This window comes from Zonotrichia leucophrys, chromosome 28 (genome assembly GCF_028769735.1).
Source record: "Zonotrichia leucophrys gambelii isolate GWCS_2022_RI chromosome 28, RI_Zleu_2.0, whole genome shotgun sequence".
Taxonomy (NCBI): domain Eukaryota; kingdom Metazoa; phylum Chordata; class Aves; order Passeriformes; family Passerellidae; genus Zonotrichia; species Zonotrichia leucophrys.
In genome coordinates this window covers 2212004-2234006 of record NC_088197.1, presented here as the reverse complement: position 1 = coordinate 2234006, position 22003 = coordinate 2212004, and the positions used below count along the sequence as shown (strand labels likewise).

The 22003-nt window shown below is 51.7% G+C and overlaps 1 protein-coding gene across 1 annotated transcript in view; it reads right to left on the bottom strand.

Moving 5' to 3' along the window:
* Positions 1-1502: 1502 nt before the first annotated feature.
* Positions 1503-22003, bottom strand: part of ADAMTS10 (ADAM metallopeptidase with thrombospondin type 1 motif 10) — a 71831-nt gene continuing 51330 nt past the window's right edge. Inside the window, exons 14-25 of the mRNA XM_064734310.1 lie at positions 21194-21257; positions 19391-19493; positions 14720-14853; positions 12426-12549; positions 11332-11412; positions 9336-9499; positions 8311-8437; positions 7505-7634; positions 6134-6338; positions 5064-5240; positions 3737-3893; positions 1503-3118 (exon numbers count right to left, since the gene is read on the bottom strand). Coding sequence (XP_064590380.1) covers positions 3009-3118; positions 3737-3893; positions 5064-5240; positions 6134-6338; positions 7505-7634; positions 8311-8437; positions 9336-9499; positions 11332-11412; positions 12426-12549; positions 14720-14853; positions 19391-19493; positions 21194-21257 — 1576 coding nt within the window. The 3' untranslated portion in view covers positions 1503-3008. The remainder of the gene's footprint in view (positions 3119-3736; positions 3894-5063; positions 5241-6133; positions 6339-7504; positions 7635-8310; positions 8438-9335; positions 9500-11331; positions 11413-12425; positions 12550-14719; positions 14854-19390; positions 19494-21193; positions 21258-22003) is intronic.

Genomic DNA, 22003 nt, shown 5'->3' with positions numbered 1-22003 from the left:
AGCTGTGCTACCAAGGATTTGGGGGGGCTACCGAGGGTGTCCCCACCTCTGCTGCCGCTGCTGGTGAGGGACAGGATGCAGGACAGAGCCCAGCAAGGATGCTCAGAGCCTCAGTGACATCTCCCATCACTCTGCAGTGACAGCTGGGTGTCACCTGTCCAGTGGTGGCCAGTCAGTGCTGGGAGGTGGTTTTAGGAATGAGATGCTTTGGGTTGCATATTCTTTGTTGTTGCATTTTGGGGTTATTTTTCCCCCCTCCACTTGAGGTGCAGAAAAGAGTGAGGTTTCTACAGGAAATTGAGGCCTGAGACTGTTCTTAGCCACCCTGTCTCCTGCAGAGTTACCCTGCAGAAGATGGTTTGGGTTAAAAGGGACCCTAAAGCCCACCCAGTGCCAGCCCTGCCATGGCAGGGACACCTCCCACTGTCCCAGGCTGCTCCCAGCCCTGCCCAGCCTGGCCTTGGGCACTGCCAGGGATCCAGGGGCAGCCCCAGCTGCTCTGGGAAATCCATTCCAGGCATGGATTCCACAATTCCTGATTCCCAATCTCCCACCCAGCCCTGCCCTGTGGCAGTGGGAACCATTCCCTGTGTCCTGTCCCTGCAGGCCTTGTCCCCAGTCCCTCTGCAGCTCTCCTGGAGCCCCTTCAGGCCCCAAAAGGGGCTCTGAGGTGTCCCTGGAGCCTTCTCCTGTCCGGGTGAGCAGGCCCAGCTGTGCCAGGCTGGCTCAGAGCAGAGGGGCTCCAGCCCTGGCAGCATCTCCGTGGCTCCTCTGGCCTGGCTGCAGCAGCCCCACGTCCTCCTGCTGCTGCTGCCCAGGGCTGGGGCAGCTCTGCAGGTGGGGTCTGAGCTGAGCCCAGGGGCAGAGGGGCAGAATCCCCCCCTGCCCTGCTGACCCAGCCCAGCATCACCAACATGGGGGTGTCTCTGTGCCATGGGGGAAATTCTTCCTCCACGTCCTAAAGCAGCTCTGGGTGAATCCCCACCTCTCCCACCTGCCTTTCCCAAGGAAAACCCTGCCCTGCTTCCAAACCTCTTTATTTGGAGTGGACTGTGGTGCTGAGGGTGCCCAACCCTGTCGCAGACATATTTTATGGAAAATCCTTTCCTTAGGATTTGTCCTCCTGAGAAGCTGAGAGGCCTCAGGAACAAAATGTAAACATTGATTATCTGCTGCTGTGGAGTGCAACAGATGCATCTGTGATTGGCCCATGTTGGATGTTTGTAATTAATGGCCAATCAAAACCCAGCTGGCTCAGACACAGAGCCGAGCCACAAACCTTTATCATTTCTTTGCTATTCTATTCTTAGCCAGCCTTCTGATGAAATCCTTTCTTCTATTCTTTTAGTATAGTTTTAATACAATATATATAATAAAATAATAAATCAAGCCTTCTGAAACATGGAGTCAGATCCTCATCTCTTCCCTCATCCTCAGACCCCTCACACAACCCCAACCCCAGGCTGGAGGAACACAAGTGGGAGCAGAGGCCGTGCCCGGGATCGTAGCTACTCCTTTATTATAATTCATGCCTTACGTCGCTCCTCCTCAGAGTTAGTATGTTAAACATTGGTCAGTAGGATATATATCGATATAAAAATGGTGAAAACACCCCCTCCCCTCACCCAAAACCATCAGAACATGGAGCATGGCACCAGGAAGGAAGAGAAACGAGGTTTGCTGAGCACCAGAGAAGCTGCGATCGGCCGAGAGGAGCAGGTGGACACAAAAACGGAGCTGGGACAGGAGCACATGGGGGCTTTGCTGGGGGAAAGGGGACTGTCCCCTCCCTGCACCACAGGGATGGCCCCAGGGGAACAAAACACGGCTCTGGACAAAGCTTTCCCATCGCTGTGATGTGGAAAGGCCTGAAAATAATCGTCATCATTACAATTACAATGCCAACAAAAAGCTTTGGAGAGTTGAAGTCGGGTCTCCTCCACAGGCTGCCCGTGGAGGAGCTGGCCCTGGTTTGGCCACCAGGTGACCTGGAGGAATGTCAAACCTGCTCTTTTCCCATCTCTGGAGGCCTCCTGTGGGCAGAGGGGTGGGTGGCACTGGGACTGGCACCTCGAGTGGCACCACTGGGACTGGCACCACCTGCCTTTGGAGGCAAAGCACCTTTGGAGGCAAAGCACCTTTGGAAGTCAAGCACCTTTGGAAGTGAGGCTGAGGCTGTCTCTGGGGTGCCAGGCCCTGGGGACACTGTGCCAGACCCTGGGGACACTGTGCCAGGCCCATTCTTGTCCTGCACCCTCCTGTGCTGCTCTCCCTGAGCCTGGCACAGCCTGGATGCCCATACAGCCCCCAGCACGCCTCTGCCCCCAGCTCAGGGCTAAAATCTGGTCCTAAAAGTGACAAGGGCAAACAGGGGAACAGCCCAATCCAAGCTGGTGGCTATGGGAGTTTGGAGAGCCCCCTCAGCTCATGGGGTGGCCTGATCCCAGTCCTGAGGTGACAGGGTGCAAACCAAGGGACAAAATCCCTGCTCCAGCCCCCCTCCCCACAGCAGCTCCTCTCCACCCATCACCCAGGAGCCACAAGCCACGCTGGCCACCCCAGGCACCTGAACCCTCCTCCCTGGCTCCCCTGGGGTCCCGAGGAAAGGGCAGCAGCCCCTGGAGCGCCCCAGCCCCGTGATGGTGCCCAGGGGACACGGAGCAGGATGAGGCAGGAGCGGGGCGAGCGGTGCCGCCTCCCCCAGCGGGACCTGGCTCCGCTACGAATAAATAACAACATCAGAATTTCAAGTAAAGTCCCTGCTCTGCCCAGCTCCCCCCTCTCCCAGCGCTCATCCAGCTGGGGCTGCAGTGGTTGAACTGGGATCCTGCCTCTGTCAAGCTCGGGGGGCCAAGGGGGTCTGTGGGGGACGGGTTGGGTGACGCCCGTGGGAGCGTGACCGGAGTCTGTGCGGGAGCCAGGGGAGGTTCCCGGGCAGGGCAGGGCCCTCCAGTGAAGCTTTGGCCTTCCAGTTTTGCCACCGGGGTCCCGCTGTGTCCCGCTGTGTCCTAGTGGCCCTGGCAGGTTTTACAGCACATCTGTCGGAAGTAGGTCCGGCTGCAGAACTTGAACTTGAGGACCAGCGGGCAGTAGGCCACCTTGTTCACATCCTTGCACTCTGCAGGGACACAGAACAGGGAACAGGGTCACAGCCATGCAGCCACATTTCTCTTCACAGAGAAAAGCAAGGCACAGTCCTTCACAAGAATATTTCTGGGTTTCACCTTCTCTGAACCTCAGAGAAAGGAAAAACAATTCTTAGCATTTGCTGTGCCTGTGTTTGTGCCAAAGTGTCATAGACATCTTTTATGAAAAATCTTTTTTTTTAAGATTTTTCCTCCTGAGAAGCTGAGAGGCCTCAGGAACAAAATGTAAACAGGGATTATCTGCTGCTGTGGAATACAACAGGTGGATCTTTGATTGGCCCATGTTAGATGTTTCTAGTTAATGGCCAATCACAGCCTAGCTAGCTCGGACAGAGAGTCCGAGATACAAACCTTTGTTATCATTCTTTTCTATTCTATATTCTATTCTTAGCTAGCCTTCTGAAGAAATCCTTTCTTCTATTCTTTTAGTATAGTTTTAATGTGCTCCAGGATGCTCCATACCCCATCCAGCCTGGTCTTGGACACTTCCAGGGATGGCATCTCCCCACCCCAGAGCCCAGCTGGTGCTGTGCTGGCTCCATTGTCCCTGTCCCCAGTGGGACACGTGTCCCCTCCGCATCGCCCCTCACCTTCAGGGTTGTCCGTGGGCCCCGACTCGCACTTGGTCTCGCACTGCTGCATGCCGGGGGGCTGCAGGGCCTCCACGCACTCCATGGACGGCTGCCCGGTGTGCGCCAGGCACTGGACGGATCTCCTCTGCTGGCCCAGGCCACACTGGGCAGAGCACTGCGGGGACAGCACAGGGGAGCTGCCAGGGCCACCAGGAGGTGACAGCAGCAGGCACAGATGGGGGTTAGGGGGTGCAAAGGGTGCTGGAGGGGGTTGTTCCTTCCCTTCCTGGCATCAGTGAGTGATGTGGCCCCGCATCCCAAAAATGCTTGGTTTGATTCTGCAGGGCTCGGGGAGGAATCCCACAACCAGCCCTAAATCCCTGGCCTGTCCCAAACCTCCTGCACCCTCACATCACCCTGCAGCTCATAGGGTGTTCAGGGCAGGGAGTGTGGGCTCAGCTTCCTTCACAGAGAGCAGCAGGAACAATTTCCCAAAGATTTATCCTGGGAAACACAGCGAGAAACCTCAGAGAAGAAGAGAAAACAATTCTTATCTCTACTTGCTGCTCCCATTTTTGCACTTGTGGAATGTGTTATGGAGATTGTTTACCCAAAGTGATTTAGTTAATTGGACAGCAGTGAAAGTTGCTTTGAGTGATTAGCCAATCATTCAAAGCTGTGTCCTGGCTGTCTCAGACAGTCTAGGGTTTTTCTTTAGTGTAGTTTAATCTCTTTAGTATAGTTTTAATATAGTATCACTGTAATATAGTATCGTTTTAATAAAACAGTTGTATAGTTTTGATATAGTATTACTGTAGTACAGTTTTAATAAAACAATTGTATAGATTTAATATAGTATTACTGTAATATAATATAGTTTAATAAAACAATGGTATGGTTTTAATATACAAGTATATATATACTATATATATATACAATATATATATAGTATATATAGTATATATAGTATATATAGTATATATAGTGTATATATATATATATATATAGTATAGTTTTAATAAAACAATTTTTTCTGAATCATAGAGTCAGATGCCAATTATTCCCTGCATTGAGGGCTCCCTGAATTTGATACAGAGATCACTGCCAGGGTGACCCCACTGGGCTCAGGGGGGATCAGCCCACCCTTGCTGACCCCCAGCCACCCATGGGATCCTTCAATGACTTCTGTGGGGTCCTGCCAGGCTTGGGACACCCCCAGGATCACCACAAATGAGGCAAAAAGTGGGGAAAACCACTGCCACGGGTCCCTGGATAGTTCTGGCCAGGATTTGAAGGGCTGGGGAGGCTCCTCCTGCCATCCCCCCGTGGGGAGGGCTGTCCCTACCTCTCCCCACTCGCCGGTGACCCAGCGGGGCGGGGGGCAGCGCCGCAGGTTGCACCTCATGCTGGTGGGGGGCTTGGTGGCCTCGTGGCACTGGGAGGTGGGCAGGGTGACGCTGTGGTCGCCGCTCTTGCACAGCACGATGCGGTGGCGGAAGCCGGGCCCGCAGCTCGGGGTGCACTGCAGGGACAGGGGACACGGTCAGCGAGGGCACAGAGGCAGCTCTGGTTCCTCTCCCCTGCTGCTCCCACCTCTCCTGGCTCCTGAGATGTCACATTGTCACACACTATGGACATCACAGTGATTGGCACTGTGCTGCTGGAGCAGCGCCCTCAGAGAGGGGAGAGATGGTGTCAATCACAGAATCAGAATATCCTGAGCTGGATCCCTCAGGGATGATCAGCCCAGCCCTGTCCCTGCACAGCCACCCCAAGAACCCCACCCTGAGCACCCTGGGAGTGCTGGTCTGGGTTGGGAGAGACCTTAGGGACCATCTTGTTCCACCTTGCACCAGCCCAGGCTGCTCAGAGCCCTGTCCAGCTCTGGCACCCTGGGCAGCAGCAGCCACTGAGAGTTCAGGTGACACCAGGGGTGACAGACACGACCCCACTGCCTGCACTGCCAGCACAGCCAGCTCCACACAGGCTCAGAGACCGGACAGCCCATGGAACCTGGAATGTCCTCAGTGGGAAGGGACCCTCAGGGATCATTGATCCAGCCCTGTCCCTGCACAGCCACCCCAACACCCCCACCCTGAGCACCCCCGGGAGCTCCTGCAGCTCTGGCAGCCTTGGCACCATTCCCTGGGCAGCCTGGGCAGTGCCCAGCAGCCTCGGGGGGCAGAACCTTGCCCTGAGCTCCATGCCAAGGCCTGGCACAGCTGCAGCCCTTGCTGGGCTCCTGTCCCTGTGCCAGAGCAGAGCTCAGCCCCTGCCCCTGTGCCTGCCCTGGGGAGGAGCTGCAGCCCCCGAGGAGCCTCCCCTCAGTCTCCTGGGCTGCAGCTGAACCAGCCAAGTGCCCTCAGCTGCTCCTCAGCCCTTCCCCAGCTCCGTGTCCCTCCTCTGGGCACTCGCCTCTGACCAGTCCAGGGCCACCCACTCGGGAGGACACGTTTGGTTGTTGCAGGGCTCCAGCATCTTGGGCCGTGGCTGGGGGCAGGAGGCATCATCCAGGGTTTTCTCCTCGCTGGCAGAGATTTTCCTCTTGCAGAACACGCTGCGGGTCCGGACGCCCTCGTTGCAGCTGCGGCTGCACTCGGACCAGTTCCCAATGGCCCAGCTGAGGATGGGAACAGCAGAGCTGGGCTGGGCTGGGCTGGGCTGGGCCCCAGTGCCCTGCACACAGCCCTGGCCCTTCTGCAGCCACAGCCCCCCAGGCAGCTCTGGCTGAAGCAGAGTCCCTGCACATCTCCCCTTCCCCTTCAGGAGAGGAGCCAGGCAGGGGCTGGCACAAATCCTCACTGAAAATCTGGGACACAGAGGAGAAACCCCCATCCCATTCCACACCAGAGCTGCAGTGTCACCAGTGGGGGCTGTGACCTGGGAATTTCTGCTACCCTGGTCTTCCTCCCTGGCTCCCTGCCTGTGCTCCAGGTATTTTGGATTAAGTCCTTTTTTGACTTAGAGATGGGGTAACTGAAAGGTGTTCTAAAAAATTTATTTTAAAAATTTAATTCTAAAATTTAAATTTAAAAATTTAATTTTAAAAACTAAATGTATAAATTTAATTTTAAAAACTAAATGTATAAATTTAATTTAAATTTTAAATGAAAAAATTAATTTAAAATTAAATTAATTTAATTGTAATTTTTTTTTCTATTTTTAGTCTCAAGCAAAGGGTGAGACAATATAGATGCTATAATTCATGCTATTATAATTAGAAGTTAACTATTTCTTAATTACAATATGTTCTAAGTTTCTTGGCTTATCAGTTTTTTCTACACGATGTTGTAAATGCTTTAAAGCTATTATTATCTAAAATATATTTAATATCATTAATAATAAATATACTATTATTATACTAATATTATCTAATAATATTAGTATAATTAGTATAAGATTAATATAATATGATCATTATCTAATAATATTAGATAATAAAACAATAAAATATTATTATCTCATAATAATACTTATATTATTATCTAAAATTATTTAATAATACTAATATTATTATCTAAAATTATTCAGAGCTATTATTATCTAAAATTACTCTCCATGGGTCTATTTTTCATAGTTCTATTTCTCCAAAGAAACGCTGATCTCCTAAGTCAACATTTCTTATCTCAAAGTGTAAATACAAATCCATATGATATAAACTTTCTATTAAAGTTTATCAGAAAAAATAAAACAACAAAATAATAATAATAATAATAATAATAATAATAATAATAATAATAATAATAATAATAATAATAATAATTCATTTCCCATGTTGTTACTCACGCAGGGGGACAGGGCTCGGTGTTGCAGCTCCTCTGTCGCTCGGGCACTTTGGTGTCAGCGCTGCAGAAGTGGTTGGGGACAGTTGAGCCATCAGAGAGCTTCCTGCACACCACAGACTGGATCTGGCTGCCTGCCCAGGGCAAAGAGGGAAGGGGGAAAGGGAGGAGGAGGATGTGATGCCTCAGGTTTGAGCTTTTCTATTTTTCACATTCTGTGCTGCTTTAGTGGGTGGGTTCTGGGTTCACATGAGGGGATGGTGAGCTCTGTGCACAGAGCAGGGAGACAAAACAATTCCTGCTCCAGCTGGGGACCAAGGACAAATGATCCAAATCTCAGCCCAAGAGCACAAACACCGTGGGCTGGAGAGAGAAAAACAAGAAGGATGGGACTGCATGGGCTGGGGCTGGAATTGGACAATGAACTCCAATATGCTAATAGGCCAAAATTTATAAAAGTGAGAGTGGGATGTTGGGCAGGAGGGTGCCCAGAGCAGCTGGGGCTGCCCCTGGATCTCTGGCAGTGCCCAAGGCCAGGCTGGACAGGGCTTGGAGCAGCCTGGGACAGTGGAAGGTGTCCCTGCCATGACAGGGGTGGGAAAATTTGATCTTTAGGGTTAATCCACCCATACCTGTGGCCCAGCTGAAGATGGCACCCAAGTTCTTTGCCCTGACACAACTCTCCTATGGCTGAGTGCGAGGTGGGGCTGTGTAAAGACCCCAGAGCTCCTCAGAGCCAAGCAGAGGCCCAGCCACAGCACAGGAGGGGTCCCACATGTCCCCCCAAAGCTGCCCAGCACCAGAGCTCACCCCCTGCACACAGCACTGAGCACTTGGTCCATGGGGTGTAGTGCCAGGAGTAGAGGCTGGAGCCATCCCTGCCCACGGGAGCGTTGAACTTGTAGCGGATGCCCTGCGGCTCTGTCCTCACCAGCACCTGCAGGAAAGGCACCCCCAGGACATCAGTGCCACCACAGTGACCACCCAGCTGGCATCCCACAGCCTCTCCAACAGCCTGGAATATTCCTTGTCCCCTTACAGCCCTCACAGTGCTGGCAGGGCAGCCACCAGTGGTGACAGTGGTGCTCGATCAGAGAATGAGCTGCCAGGCACTCATGGGTGGAATCATCCCAAAACCTGACAGATTAGGGCAGCAGAGCTGAGAATTAGGGAGGGAAATCTGGGAGTGCCCAGTGGATAAAGCACTGGCCCCCCAAGGCAGGGACTGTGGACTCTCTGGTCAGTCACAAGATTTTATTATAATTCCATTCCTTTCTATTCCTGGCTAGCCTTCTGATGAAATCCTTTCTTCTATTCTTTAGTGTGGTTTTAATATTTCATTTTCTTTTAATATAATATATATAATAAAATAATAAATCAGCTTCCTGAAACCTGGAGTCAGATCCTCATCTCTTCCCTCAACCTGAGACCCCTGTGAACACCACCATATTTGGTGACCCCGAGTGGAGAAAAATTCCAGGTGCATCTGTGATTGGTCTCATGTGGTTGTTTCTAATTAATGGCCAATCACAGTCAGCTGGCTCAGACAGAGAGTCTGAGCCACAAGCCTTTGTTATTCATTCTTTCTTTTTCTATTCTTAGCTAGCCTTCTGATGAAATCTTTTCTTCTATTCTTTTAGTATAGTTTTAATGTAATATATATAATAAAATAATAAAAATAATAAAAAAATAAAAATAATAAAAATAATAAAACTCCTTCTGAAACATGGAGTCAGATCCTTGTCTCTTCCCTCATCCTCAGACCCCTGTGAAAACTGTCACATTGACCCTTCCAGCCCAACTTAGGACACCAGGAGGGGTATGAAGGTACCAACCATGACAAAGAGGGTGATGTTGGTGGGTCCCAAGGCCTCCAGCGACTCGGGCTCCTCAGGAGACCTCCTGTAGTGGAAGGTGGTGCCGGCGATGTCGAAGCGCCGGGGGGGATCGATGGAGAGCTTCCCGTTGATGAAATATTCCCCACTGTCCCCTCGCAGCGCTGCCAGCACAGGAGGGGGCTCAGCTCAGAGCTGGGGGCACCTGGGCCAACCTCAGCCAGGTGCTGCCCACCTGCAGGGCTCAGAGCATCGCTAAAGGGCACCAGGGAGGGCACAGGGGCACCGAGGTACCCACAGTGCCTGCCCAGCACCTCCCTGGCCACCAAGCCAGGCTCAAACCCAGCTGGGAATCCACAAAATCAGAGGGTTTTGGGAAAGCTGCAAAAGGCAGGCCTCAGAGACAGCAGAACTGTGATTAGAGCTAAGGAGTAGTGTTGCAGACATCTTTTCATGAAAATCCTTTCCTTAGGATTTTTTCCTCCTGAGAAGCTGAGAGGCCTCAGGAACAAAATGCAAACATTGATTATCTGCTGCTGTGGAATGCAACAGGTGGATCTGTGATTGGCCCATGTTGGTTGTTTGTAATTAATGGTCAATCACAGTCAGCTGACTCAGAGAGAGAGTTTGAGAGCCTTTGTTATTCCTTCCTATTCTTAGCTAAGCCAGCCTTCTGGTGAAACCTTTTTTTTCTATTCTTCTAGTATAGTTTTAATGCAATATATATAATAAAATAATAAATCAGCCTTCTGAAACATGGAGTCAGATTCTCGTCTCTTCCCTCAACTGAAAAGCCCTGTGAACACCATCACACAGTAGCCATGAGATTGGTCAGCAGAAAAATTATTGAAAAAGTAGAAAACCAAGGACAAATAGAACAATGGTCTGTGTATTAATTCTCATCTAGAATAACTCCCTAAGCTACAGAAAAGTTTATCTAGCAGGATATTAGGAAGTTCTAAGCTTAATAATGGAGCTCTGTGCATTGTATCTTAAGGCTCACAAGCAGGTATTGTATTTGAAATAAGCAAGCATTGTTTAACCAAAGGTACGTGTGCTTATAGTGATTGGATAGAACTACTGTCAATATAGAATATATACTATACAGATATAGATACTGTCAATGTGCTTTTGCTTTGTGTGATCGGTCAAAAAACTTTTAAAGTGAGTTGTAACACTAAGTTCTTGGGATGTGAGCTGGTGCTATCTTCCCATTGTCACCACCATGTAATGAGACTGATGCTGGAAAATAAAAGAGCTCGAGGCACGTTCCAGCAGTCCCATCCTGTTGGTGATTTGTACATAGCCCACAGCCGATGCTGGGGCTGCTGGGGCCCGGAGCAGGGCTGTGGTTGCCCGGCAGAGTCGCTAGAGGGGGATCGGAGCGTTCGCTCCTGTTTCTGCCTTCCCTCCTAAACCTCCACCGAGCTCCGGGCGCCGCTGTCCTGCTCGGGACGCGGGGGATGCTGCGGGGCTGGAGGATGCTCCCTCCATCGGGGATGCCCGCAGGGATGCCCGAGTGTCAGACACTGTCCTGAGAGCGCAGAAATGCAGAAAGGAGTCCCCACACATCGGGCAGGGAGGGATGGAGGCACCTCCATTGCCAGGAGAGTCCTGCTGGTACCCGGCAGCATCCAGGGAGAGCAGCCTGCCCTGCTCTGCATTGCTCAGGGGACAGGGAGGAAAAAAAGGGAAAGAAAATCCTCGTGGTGAAAGCAGGACTGAGCAAGGCTGGAAAACCAAGCCCGAGGAAAATGTGTTTTTAATCCCCAGGATGGCAGGAGCTGAGGGATATGGTGTTTGCTCAGGGTTGTGATGCTAACACAGGACAGGGACACTGGGGGACACACAGCCCTGATGCCTTCCCCTGCCCCAAATCCCAGCCTGGCACCCCCAAATCCCCATTCCAGGTGCAGTGGGAAGTTCTCCCTGCCTTTCCCTGCTAATCCCAGGGACATGGCAGGGCCTGGGTGGGATTTCAGCAGCCCCAGCTCACCCAGGTAGTTGATGGAGAGGTTCAGCTCCCGGATGTCGATGTGCACAGAACCCTTGGGGATCTGGATCACCTCCTCATAACCTGTGGGACAAGCAGGGGAGCAGCATTTTCAGCCTCCAGTCCCAGAGCCAGAGCTGCCCTGGGCTGGATGGGAGTGTGAGCCAACTCCCTTATTCATGGGAAAATGATGGAAAAAGCATTTGGAGCACCAAAATGGAGTGGGTTTGTACTGGGGGCTCTTGTGCCGGGACTGGGAATGTGCTGTGGAGCTGGGATCAACCCTGGGGAGCAGGGAAGGGGCTTGGAGCTCTGTGTTAGAGATTTGGGCACCACTGGAGGCTGGGGCACTATAGGAATGTGCCCCTTGTTGATGGAGTGACAAAACTCTCCTTTGTCCCCTTAAAAGGGAAATAAACCCAGAAATTTCTCTCCTGGATTGGAAAGGCATCTCATAGGACCTGGGGGACTTCACCTCAAATTTAAGGATAGCTAATTGCACAGGAGCCAAAAAGTCCTGCCTGGGCAATTTACTACAAAAAGAAGAGAATAAAGAAGTTATTGGCTTTTGTGAGGTGTTTTACCAGAGCAAGAACCTCTTGCACCTGGCTGGGTTTTTTCTCTGCAAAGAGTTTTGTTATTTTGCCTTTAATTAAAACCTTTTTTTTTCCCAACACTGCCACAGAAGCCTCTTGATTTTATGCCTTCTAAGGTAGCTGAGCTATCTTAGGTGTGAAATAAATCTCCAAGAGCTTATGAGACCTGGCTTGAGGAGATATTTCAGAGATATCCCATATTTCAGGGAACAGGTAACAGCCACCACCCTCTAAACCAACACTTTTTGTTTCCAACACTACCACAAATCCTGTTGATTTTATGCCTTCTAAAGTAGCTGAGCTATCCTAGGCATGAAATAGATCTCCAAAAGTTCAAAGAGGCTCCTATTTCACAGCAGGGCTTGGCTGGTGGACAGGAGGGATTTGCTGCCTGGTGCCACCCCTTGGGATTCAGCTCTGGGGTTTGTCCCTGCCTGTCCCCAGGGCCAGGTGAGGAGGAAGAGGAGGGACTGGAGGGTGAGCAGGCTGTTTGTTCCCTACCTCCCTCGGGCAGGGAGTGGTTGAAGACGCCCTCGATGGTCTCGCAGGAGCTGCCATCTCCTCCACACACCCGGCACTTGTCCTCCTTGGAGTCGGAGCCCAGCACCCGGTCACAGCCCACGTGCTGCGGGGAGGAACAGCAGCAATGAGCCAGCCCAGAGGGACCCTGCTGTCCCCTCAGTGCCACAGACATCTTTTATGAAAAATCTTTTTTTTAGGATTTTTCCTCCTGAGAAGCTGAGAGGCCTCAGGAACAAAATGTAAACAATGGTTATCTGCTGCTGTGGAATGCAAGAGGTGGATCTGTGATTGGTGTCATGTGGTTACTTCTAATTAATGGCCAATCACAGTCAGCCTTTGTTATCATTCTCTCTTTTTCTATTCTTAGCCAGCCTTCTGATGAAACCTTTTCTTCTATTCTTTTGGTATAGTTTTAATGTAATATATATCATAAAATAATAAATCAGCCTTCTGAAACATGGAGTCAGATCCTCATCTCTTTCCTCATCCTGGGACCCCTGTGAACATTGTCACACAATCCCCCTTTGTTCCACTGCCCCATGGAGACAAACAGATCCCAGAGATGCAGGAAGGGAGGCAGACAGACACACAGCCTGTCTGTCTGTCTGCCTGCCTGCTGGGGGATGTTGGCCACTCCCACAGAGCTTCCTTATAATTAACTTTTACAGCTCCCCCCAGATTCCATTGCAAGGAAACATCAAAGGGGCCGGGGCTGCACAGGCTGGGAGTGCAGGGATCCATCTGTGAGGCAGGGAATGCAGAGAGGATGGGAATGTTCCTGCTCCAGGCAGAGAAATAATGGAATTTCAGGATGGTTTGGGTGGAAAGGATCTCAAAGCTCATCCCACCCTACCCCTGCCATGGCAGGGACACCTCCCACTGTCCCAGGCTGCTCCCAGCCCTGTCCAGCCTGGCCTTGGGCACTGCCAGGGATCCAGGGGCAGCCCCAGCTGCTCTGGGAAATCCATTCCAGGGATGGATTCCACAATTCCTGATTCCCAATCTCCCACCCAGCCCTGCCCTGTGGCAGTGGGAGCCATTCCCTGTGTCCTGTCCCTGCAGGCCTTGTCCCCAGTCCCTCTGCAGCTCTCCTGGAGCCCCTTCAGGCCCCAAAAGGGGCTCTGAGGTGTCCCTGGAGCCTTCTCCTGTCCAGGTGAGCACCCCCAGCTCTCTTAACCCTCCCCCCATCCCAGTCTGTGTGAGCAGTTTGAGGGCAGCACTCGCCTGCCCCGGGGGTCTGTCCCTGTCCCCTCTTCTTGGGGATCTGTACCCTGTCCCCTGCCTGGGGCTCTGTCCCTGTCCCCTCTGCCCAGAGATCTGTTCTTGTCCCTTCTGCTCACGGGTCTGTCCTTGTCCCCTGTGCCCTGCAGGTCTGTGCTTGTCCCCTCTTCTTGGGGATCTCTTCTTGTCCCTTCTACCCAGGGGGGTCTGTCCTTGTCCCCCATCCCAGGAGTCTGACCCTGTCCCCCCTGCCCATGGGTCTGTCCTTGTCCCCTCTACTTGAGGGTCTGTCCTTGTATCCCCCCTGGTTTGGGTCTCTCCCTGTCCCTCCATTCTCAGGGTTGTGTCCCTGTCCCCCATCCTGGGGGTCTGTCCCTGTCCTTCCTGCCCAGAGATCTGTCCCTGTCCCCCATTCCCAGGGGTCCTGTCTCCTTGTCCTGTCCCTCCATCCCAGGGGTCTGTCCTGTCCCCCATTCCCAGGCTCTGTCCCCCCGTTGTCCCCCCTCTGTCCCGGGGTCTGTCCTGTCCCTCCGTCTGTCATTGTCCCTAGGGGTCTGTCCCTGTCCCCCCATCCTGAAGGCCTGTCCCTGTCCCCCATCCTGGAGGTTTGTCCCTGTCCCTCCTGCCCTGGGGGTCTGTCCTTGTTCCCCTGCTTCGGATCTGTCATTGTCCCCATTGCCCTAGGGGGTCTGTCCCTGTCCCCCCATCCCAGGGGTCTCTCCCTGTTCCATCTGCCCTGGGCTCTGTCCTTGTCCCCTCTGCCTGGGGGTCTGTCTCTGTCCCCATTCCTGGGGCTCTGTCCCTGTCCCCCATTCTCAGAGATCTGTCCTTGTCCTCCCGCCCATGGGTCTGCCCTTGTCCCCCCTGCTTCAGGTCTGTCACTGTCCCACCTACCCAGAGATTTCTCCCTGTCCCCCCTGCCCAGGGGTCTGTCCTTGTCCCCTCTACCCTGGGGGGCCTGACCTTGTCCCCCTGCCCAGAGATCTGACCTTGTCCCCCCATTCCTGGGCTTCTGTCCCTGTCCCCCATGCTGGGCTCTGTCCCCATCCCACCTTGCACTCCCCGTTGACGCAGATGTCGTTGGAGTCCTGCCTGCAGGGCGTTCCATCCACCACGGCCGCCGCTCTCTCCGTGTAGAAGTTGAAGCCCTCGGCCAGGCAGTTGAGGGAGCACGCCTTGACACCCCCTGGGGAAGGAGCACAGCTTCAAACGGGGCCAAAAGCGGTGCAGTCACATAGAAAAATCATAAACGTTCATAAAATCTTCATAAAACCAAACCCGCTCTCCTGGAACCAGTAGAAACATCATAAAATAGCTTCCATAAATCCTCTAAAATCAAACCTGTTCTCCTGAAATCAGCAGAATATCATAAAATCTATAAAATCAAACTGTTTCCTGGCATCAGTAAAAATATCATAAAATTTATCTTAAACCTGTTCTCCTGGAATCAGTAGAAATATCATAAATTCATAAAAATTCATAAAACCTAAACCTGCCCTCCTGGAATCAGTAGAAACATCATAAAGGCTTCCTAAAATCCTCATAAAATCAAACCTGTTCTCCTGGAATCAGCAGAAATATCATAAAATCTTCATAAAATCAAACCTGTTCTCCTGGCATCAGTAAAAATATCATAAAATGTTCATCAAATCAAGCCTGCTCTCCTGGAATCAGTAGAAACATCATAAAATCTTCATAAAATCAAACCTGTTCTCCTGACATCAGTAAAAATATCATAAAATGTTCATCATATCAAACCTGTTCTCCTGGAATCAGTAGAAATATCAGAAAGGCTTCATAAAAATTGTCATAAAATCTAAACCTGCTCTCCTGGAATCAGGAGAAAAATAATAAAGGCTTCCTAAAATCTTCATAAAATCAAGTCTGCTCTCTTGGAATCAGTACAAATATCATAAAATCTTCACCAAATCAAGCCTGCTCTCCTGGAATCAGTAGAAATATCATAAAGGCTTCCTAAAATCTTCATAAAATCAAGCCTGCTCTCCTGGAATTAATGAAATGTTCATCAAATCAAACCCGCTCTCCTGGAATCAGTAGAAACATCATAAAGGCTTCCTAAAATCTTCATAAAATTAAACCTCTTCTCCTAAAATCAGTAGAAATATCATAAAATGTTCATCAAAGCAAGCCTGCTCTCCTGGAATCAGTAGAAATATCATAAAATGTTCATTAAATCAAGCCTGCTCTCCTGGAATCAGTAGAAAAATCATAAAGGCTTCATAAAATCTTCATAAAATCAAGCCTGCTCTCACAAACAACTTTTCCTGCAGGTACATACCAGGTTAGAGTGACCAATCAATACAAAATAACAACTTGTTCCTAATCAATAAATTAGCAAGAAAGCTACTGACCAATTGGAGTCACACAGGAGATCTGTAAAATGGTATAAACGGGAGAAGAAAGAATTTATTCTTTTGTGAATAAAGAATGGGATTTTTTTTTTCCACCAAGAAGAAAACAGAATCTGTGTGATTTATTTCCATAAGAAAGGATGCAGAAAACCAGGAGGATGCCCCTGGAGGAGGGAGCCAGGCTGGATTTTCTGAACCCCTGGTGTGGCTTGAGGATGAAGGAGAAGGATCTTCAAATTACATCTGAGATTTCTGTATTTTCCTATATTTTCACCCAAATATCCAGATGAAGTGCCTGGGAGCAGGATGTGGCTCCAACAGAGCATTCTCTGCCTGCTGCCACTGGATTTTCTCAGCCCCTGGTGTGGCTTGAGGATGAAGGAGAAGCCACAGCTGAAATTTCCTGTATTTTCCTATATTTTCACCCAAATATCCAGTGATATTTGGGTTATATGAATATGAAGTGCCTGGAGCAGGATGTGGCTCCAGCAGAGCATTCCCTGCCTTCTGCCATGGGGTTTTCTCAACCCCTGGTGAGAAGGATCTTCAAGCCACAGCTGACATTTCTGTATTTTCCTATATTTTCACCCAAATATCCAGATGAAGTGCCTGGGAGCAGGATGTGGCTCCAGCAGAGCATTCTCTGCCTGCTGCCACTGGATTTTCTCAACCCCTGGTGTGGTTTGTGGCATTTGCTGCTTTCACTGAGCATCCCAGGAGCCTGGCAGAGGTGCCTGAGCTGCTCCAGCTCCCTCCTGGAGGCACCACCCAGCTCCTGATCCCTGTGCCAGAGCTGGGAAAGCACCTTGGATGGAGGAATGGGAATGTGCAAAAGGGAAACTCAATATAGGACATCAAAGGGGTGAAAGGAGGGGAGGGGATGGGAGGGGGCCCAGCTGTGCCGGAGCAGCTGGAGGGGAAGAGAGAGCAAAGCTGGGAGAGGGAGGAGCAGGAGGAGACACGAGAGGGGAATTCAGCAGCTTGGAGGCATTTTCTGCAGCAGGATGCCTGGGCAAGCCCCTGGAGAAGCAGCTGCTGAGCAGGGGGAGCTCAGCAAAACTGCTGTGCCAGACTGCTCCATGTGGGATGAGTGAAAATGGTCCTGCAGTTTGTCCTGTCTCAGGGTTTCTCATTAAATCCGGAGGATTTTTGTTCAATTTTGCCTGTGTGCTATTTGGAAAGTGCCTAAAAATTGGAGGGTTAGGGTCTGCAAGATTTTAGAGCATATAACTTTAATAGAAATTAAAGACATATAAACCTCATCTTAGGATGTTGGATTTTATAATTTTCATCTGTTTGTAGCCCTTCAGTTCTTTAGTGTATAACTCCAAACTCCACACACAGTGTGAGCTGCTGCTTTCCCATTTTGGTCAGACACAACAATTCCTCTCCAGGCTTGGCAATCAAGGACACCTCACTGCCTCAGGGCCCAGAAATGGAAACCAAAGTGAGCTGGGGAGAGCAAATTTGGGGTAAATGACTTCATTACCTGAAGCTGTAATTGGGAGATTAACCCCCAATATGCAAATGGACCCAAATATCTGGATGAAGTTCCCTCAGAGGGAGCAATCCCTGCCCAATCTCCCACCCAGCCCTGCCCTCTGGCAGTGGGAGCCATTCCCTGTGTCCTGTCCCTCCAGGCCTTGCTAAAATTCTGTTTATTTCCAGTCCCCTTTAGGCACTGGACACAAACCAGATCTCCCAGTTTTGAGAGAGAGCCCAAACTTGACCAAAGTTGTTCCTTGACCTTCCCTGCTCCATGGTTCCTTTCCTTTTCCTTTTCCTTTCCTCTCTTTGACTCTGAATAAACACAATTAAAATTCTCCTAATGACCCACAGCCACTGTGGGAAGAGGAGATGAAGCTCCCAATTCCCTTCCACACAAGGTCAGCACTGCCAGCCTCCCACCAGGGGAGGTTTCATCACTCATTTTGTGGCAGAGGAAGCTGAAGCACAGAGAGAGGAAGGGGCTCTTTATGAAAGCCAAAAATCCCTATCAGGGATAGATGACACCTCCAGGGTGATGTTCAGCTGGCCAGCCCAGCCCTGGGCCATGCCTGGGGAGGAGAGAGGTCTGAGCCAGGGTTGTCTCCCAATTTGACATCCATTGAGGTCTCGGGGTGACTTTACAGCCTCCCAAAATTTTATTCCATTTTTATTGATCCATGCCCTGCAGCCTCAGCACAGCTGCTCCAGCTGCAGGAGCCCCGCTGGGAGCTGGGCTTGTTTGCACAGCTGGGAAGGATTTCCCCAGTCCAGTTCATTAACTGCACCGAGGAGATGAGCTGTTCCTCCTCATTATTGAGAGATTTGTGCCACTGAGCCTCCTCCAGAGCCTTGTGCAGGACCCAGGGCTGACCTCAGGAAGAGGGAAGTGCTGCTCTTTGAAGGATCCACCAGATCCCATCCCTTCTCCTGCTCAGGAAGCTTTCCCTGCCTGCTCTGTCTCCTCCCCATCGAGTACCTACTTTGGGTTGGAAATGGGGGTGTGTATTCTATTCCCATCTGTCAGAGCTGGGGCAGTTCTCTGCTGTCCATGGGGCAGTTTTTTCTTTATCTCTGCCACAGCCAACCCTCCCTCCAGGAGATCTCTGCTGTCCATGGCCCCTGAGTGTCCCTGCAGGGCTGATCCAATCCCAGCATCCCATGGGGAGATGCTCCGCCCAGGGGAGGAGCCAAGCATTCCTACCTGGGCACAATCTGAGCCTGGCACAGCACAGCAGCCTTTGCCCCCTGCATTGCCAGAGGAGCAGCTTTCTGCTGCCCTGCATGGCCAGAGGGAGCCCAGGCCCATCCACAGCAGCCCTGGAGCTGCAGAGGAAAACTCCCCCCTTGTGCAGGATCCCTGCTGCAGCAGAGCCACAGCTGGCACTGCAGGAGGGCTGAGCCCCCATGGATGGGGCTGGGACACCCCCCTGACACACAGGGGGCAGGACATGGTCTCAGTCTGTCAGTGTTTTGTTTTCTTTTTTGTACTATTACGTTTGTATTTTTAATTTTACTAGTAAAGAACTGTTATTACTATTCCCAGTCACAAGATTTCCCTTCCCTTCCCTTCCCTTGAAATTTCCTATGAAATCCTTTTCTTCTATTCTTTTAGTACAGTTTTAATATATAATTTTCTTTTAATATAATATATCTCATAAAATAATAAATCAGCCTTCTGAAACATGGAATCAGGATTCTCATCTCTTCCCTCATCCTGGGACCCCTGCAAACACCACCACATCCTGCCTTACTCCGAGTAAGGAGTTTCAGAAGCCTTCAGGAGCCCCTTTGAGGGGGTTTCAGCATTTTTACCACCCTGCCCCGTGGCAGCAGAGGAGCTCAGCCCCAGCAGCCCCAGCTCACCTCCCCGGTATGTTTTCCAGGTGTAGTACTTCCCTCGGAAGGGCACGCTGTCGAACTCGGCGCACTGCAGCTCTCGGAAATCCTGCGAGCCCGGCGGGCAGTCCTGTGGGCACAGAGCCACGGGTCAGCTGGGGATGGGCAGCCTGGCCTGGCTGCCAGGGGGGCACAGCTGGGCAATGCCACCAGCCTCTGGGGACAGGGACACTAGCCCTGACACTGGGGGATTGCCGCCAGTCCCTTGGGGACAGGGACATCAGGCCTGACAACAGGGCACTGCCACCAGCTCCTCAGGGACACCAGCCCCTGGGGGACAGGGACAACAGCCCTGACAGTGGGGACTGCCACCAGCTCTAGGCAATGAGGCACTGCCACCAGTGCTTTGGGGACAAGAACACCAGCCCTCAGGGACAGGGACATCCGCCTTAACAATGGGGCACTGCCACTAACCCCTTGGGGACAGGGACATCAGCTCTGATACAGGGCACTGCCATCAGCTCCTTGGGGACAGGGACACCAGCCCCAACAGTGGGGCAATGTCACCAGCTCTGGCAACCGGATACTGCCACCAGCCCCTGGTGACAGGGACACCAGCCCTGACAGTGGAGCCTGGCCACCAGCCCCTTGAGGACAGAGACACCAGCTCTGGCAACCGGGCACTGCCACCAGCCCCCTGGGGACAAGGACACCAGTCCCTCAGGGACAGGGACATCAGCCTTAACAATGGGACACTGCCACCAGCCTCTTGGGGACAGGGACATCAGCCCCTTGTGGACAGAGACACTAGCCCTGACACTGCTACACGGTGGCAGGACAATCCCTCCTGCAAAGCCAGACACGATTTGAACACCAAGAGCACGAGGAGGGGCCCCAGTAGCTCTGTCTGATCTGTGACCCTGGGGAGCAATCCCCCCAAACCCAGGGAAGCAACAGGACCCGTCTGTTTGCCTCTCCAGCAGCCCGTGGGTGTTAAAACTGCAATCTTCCAGGTCCCAAGCTCCTCTGAGCATCCTCTCAGCACAGATTTTTCTGTAAATCTTTGAGGTTTAACCCTCAGCCCCGGGAAGCAGTGTCTGACCCAGCCTCACCTGGGCAGCCTGGAAGAAGCAGAGCTGGAATTCTCTCTCTCCTCTCCTTTCCCTCCTTATCTTTGGGCCCCTCTGGATGCCGAAGCCCCGCAGGTCCGTGCAGCCCCCGGAGCCCCCGGAGCCGGCTCCCACACCTGCCTGGTCCTGCCTGGAATTTCCCATTGGGGGATCGCTGCCGGCTCACCCCGCCCTGCCCCTGCCCTGCCTCCTCCTCCTCCTCCTCCTCCCATGGCTGCACAGAGCACCCCGCACCTGGGTGGAGAGGACTCATCCCACTCGGAGAAGGCTCATCCCACCTGGACAGGGCTGATCCCAGCCACAGAGGGCTGATCCCAACTACACAGGGCTCATCCCACCTGGACATGGTTTATCCCAGTCTGGACAGGGCTCATCCCATTTGGAGAGGGCTCAACCCAATCCAGACAGGGCTCATCCCAACTGGAAAGGTCTCATCCTACTAAGACAGGGCTCATCTCAGCCCAGACAGGGCTGATCATATTTGGAGAGGGCTCAACCCAATCCTGACAGAGCTCACCCCCTCCAGAGAGGGCTCATCCTACTGAGACAGGGCTGATCACAACCTGGACAGAGCTGTTCCCATTTGGAGAGGGCTAATCCCAACCTGCACAGGGCTGTTCCCATTTGGAGAGGGCTGATCCCACCCTGGACAGGGCAGATCCCCCTCCTCCATCCCTCCCATCCCCACTGCCCCACTCACGTCAGTGTTGCAGGAGCGGTAGCGTTTCCTCTCTCCCAGGCAGTACTTCCCTCCGATGGTGGGCCTGCCAAAGAGGAAGGAGGTTTGTGAGACTGTGACATGGATAGATGAGAAGACTCTCACATGGTTTGTGAGACTGTGACATAGACAAGAACTGATAAACCTCTGAGTCCCAACAAGAAATACCATCCCATGATTTAATCCCGACCCTGGCAAAAAGAAGTTACGACTCCTTATCCATCCAGCCTCTGCTCTAGCTCAGCCTTCCCAAGGCACCACAGGGACCTGGATGTGCCTCCTCACAGACACAAAGGGTTGGGGACACAGCAGGGCTGCGGTGACAGGGCCACCCCCACGTGTGGATTCCATGGGACAGAGAGAGAGAAACGACGAGCGTTTCTCACAGCGGCCTGGGAGAAGTTTTATGGAGCTGGAAAGATGTGGTAACTTGTTGACTATAAACAATTTGCAGGTGGTATTTTTCTACTTTACTTTTCTGTTCCTCTCAAGTGTAGGAGTGTTGGGGGGGTAGGATGGTGGGGACAGACGGAGATGAGAGATCTCTGCAGCCAGGTCATGGAATTTGGGGTTTATTGCAAAGGGCCTGGGTGCAGGGCCCTGCTGGGAGCTGCAGCCACAGCTCAGAGCAGGCCTGAGAGGAGAGAAAGGTAAAGAGAGAGAAGGCAAGAGCGTGGTAAAGAGATGAGAGAGTGAGGAAGAGTAAAGAGGGTAAAGAGAGACTAAAAGAGGATGAGGTTCCTTTTACAATACAATAAATCTTCTTCTGGTCATGGAACTTGGGGTTTATTG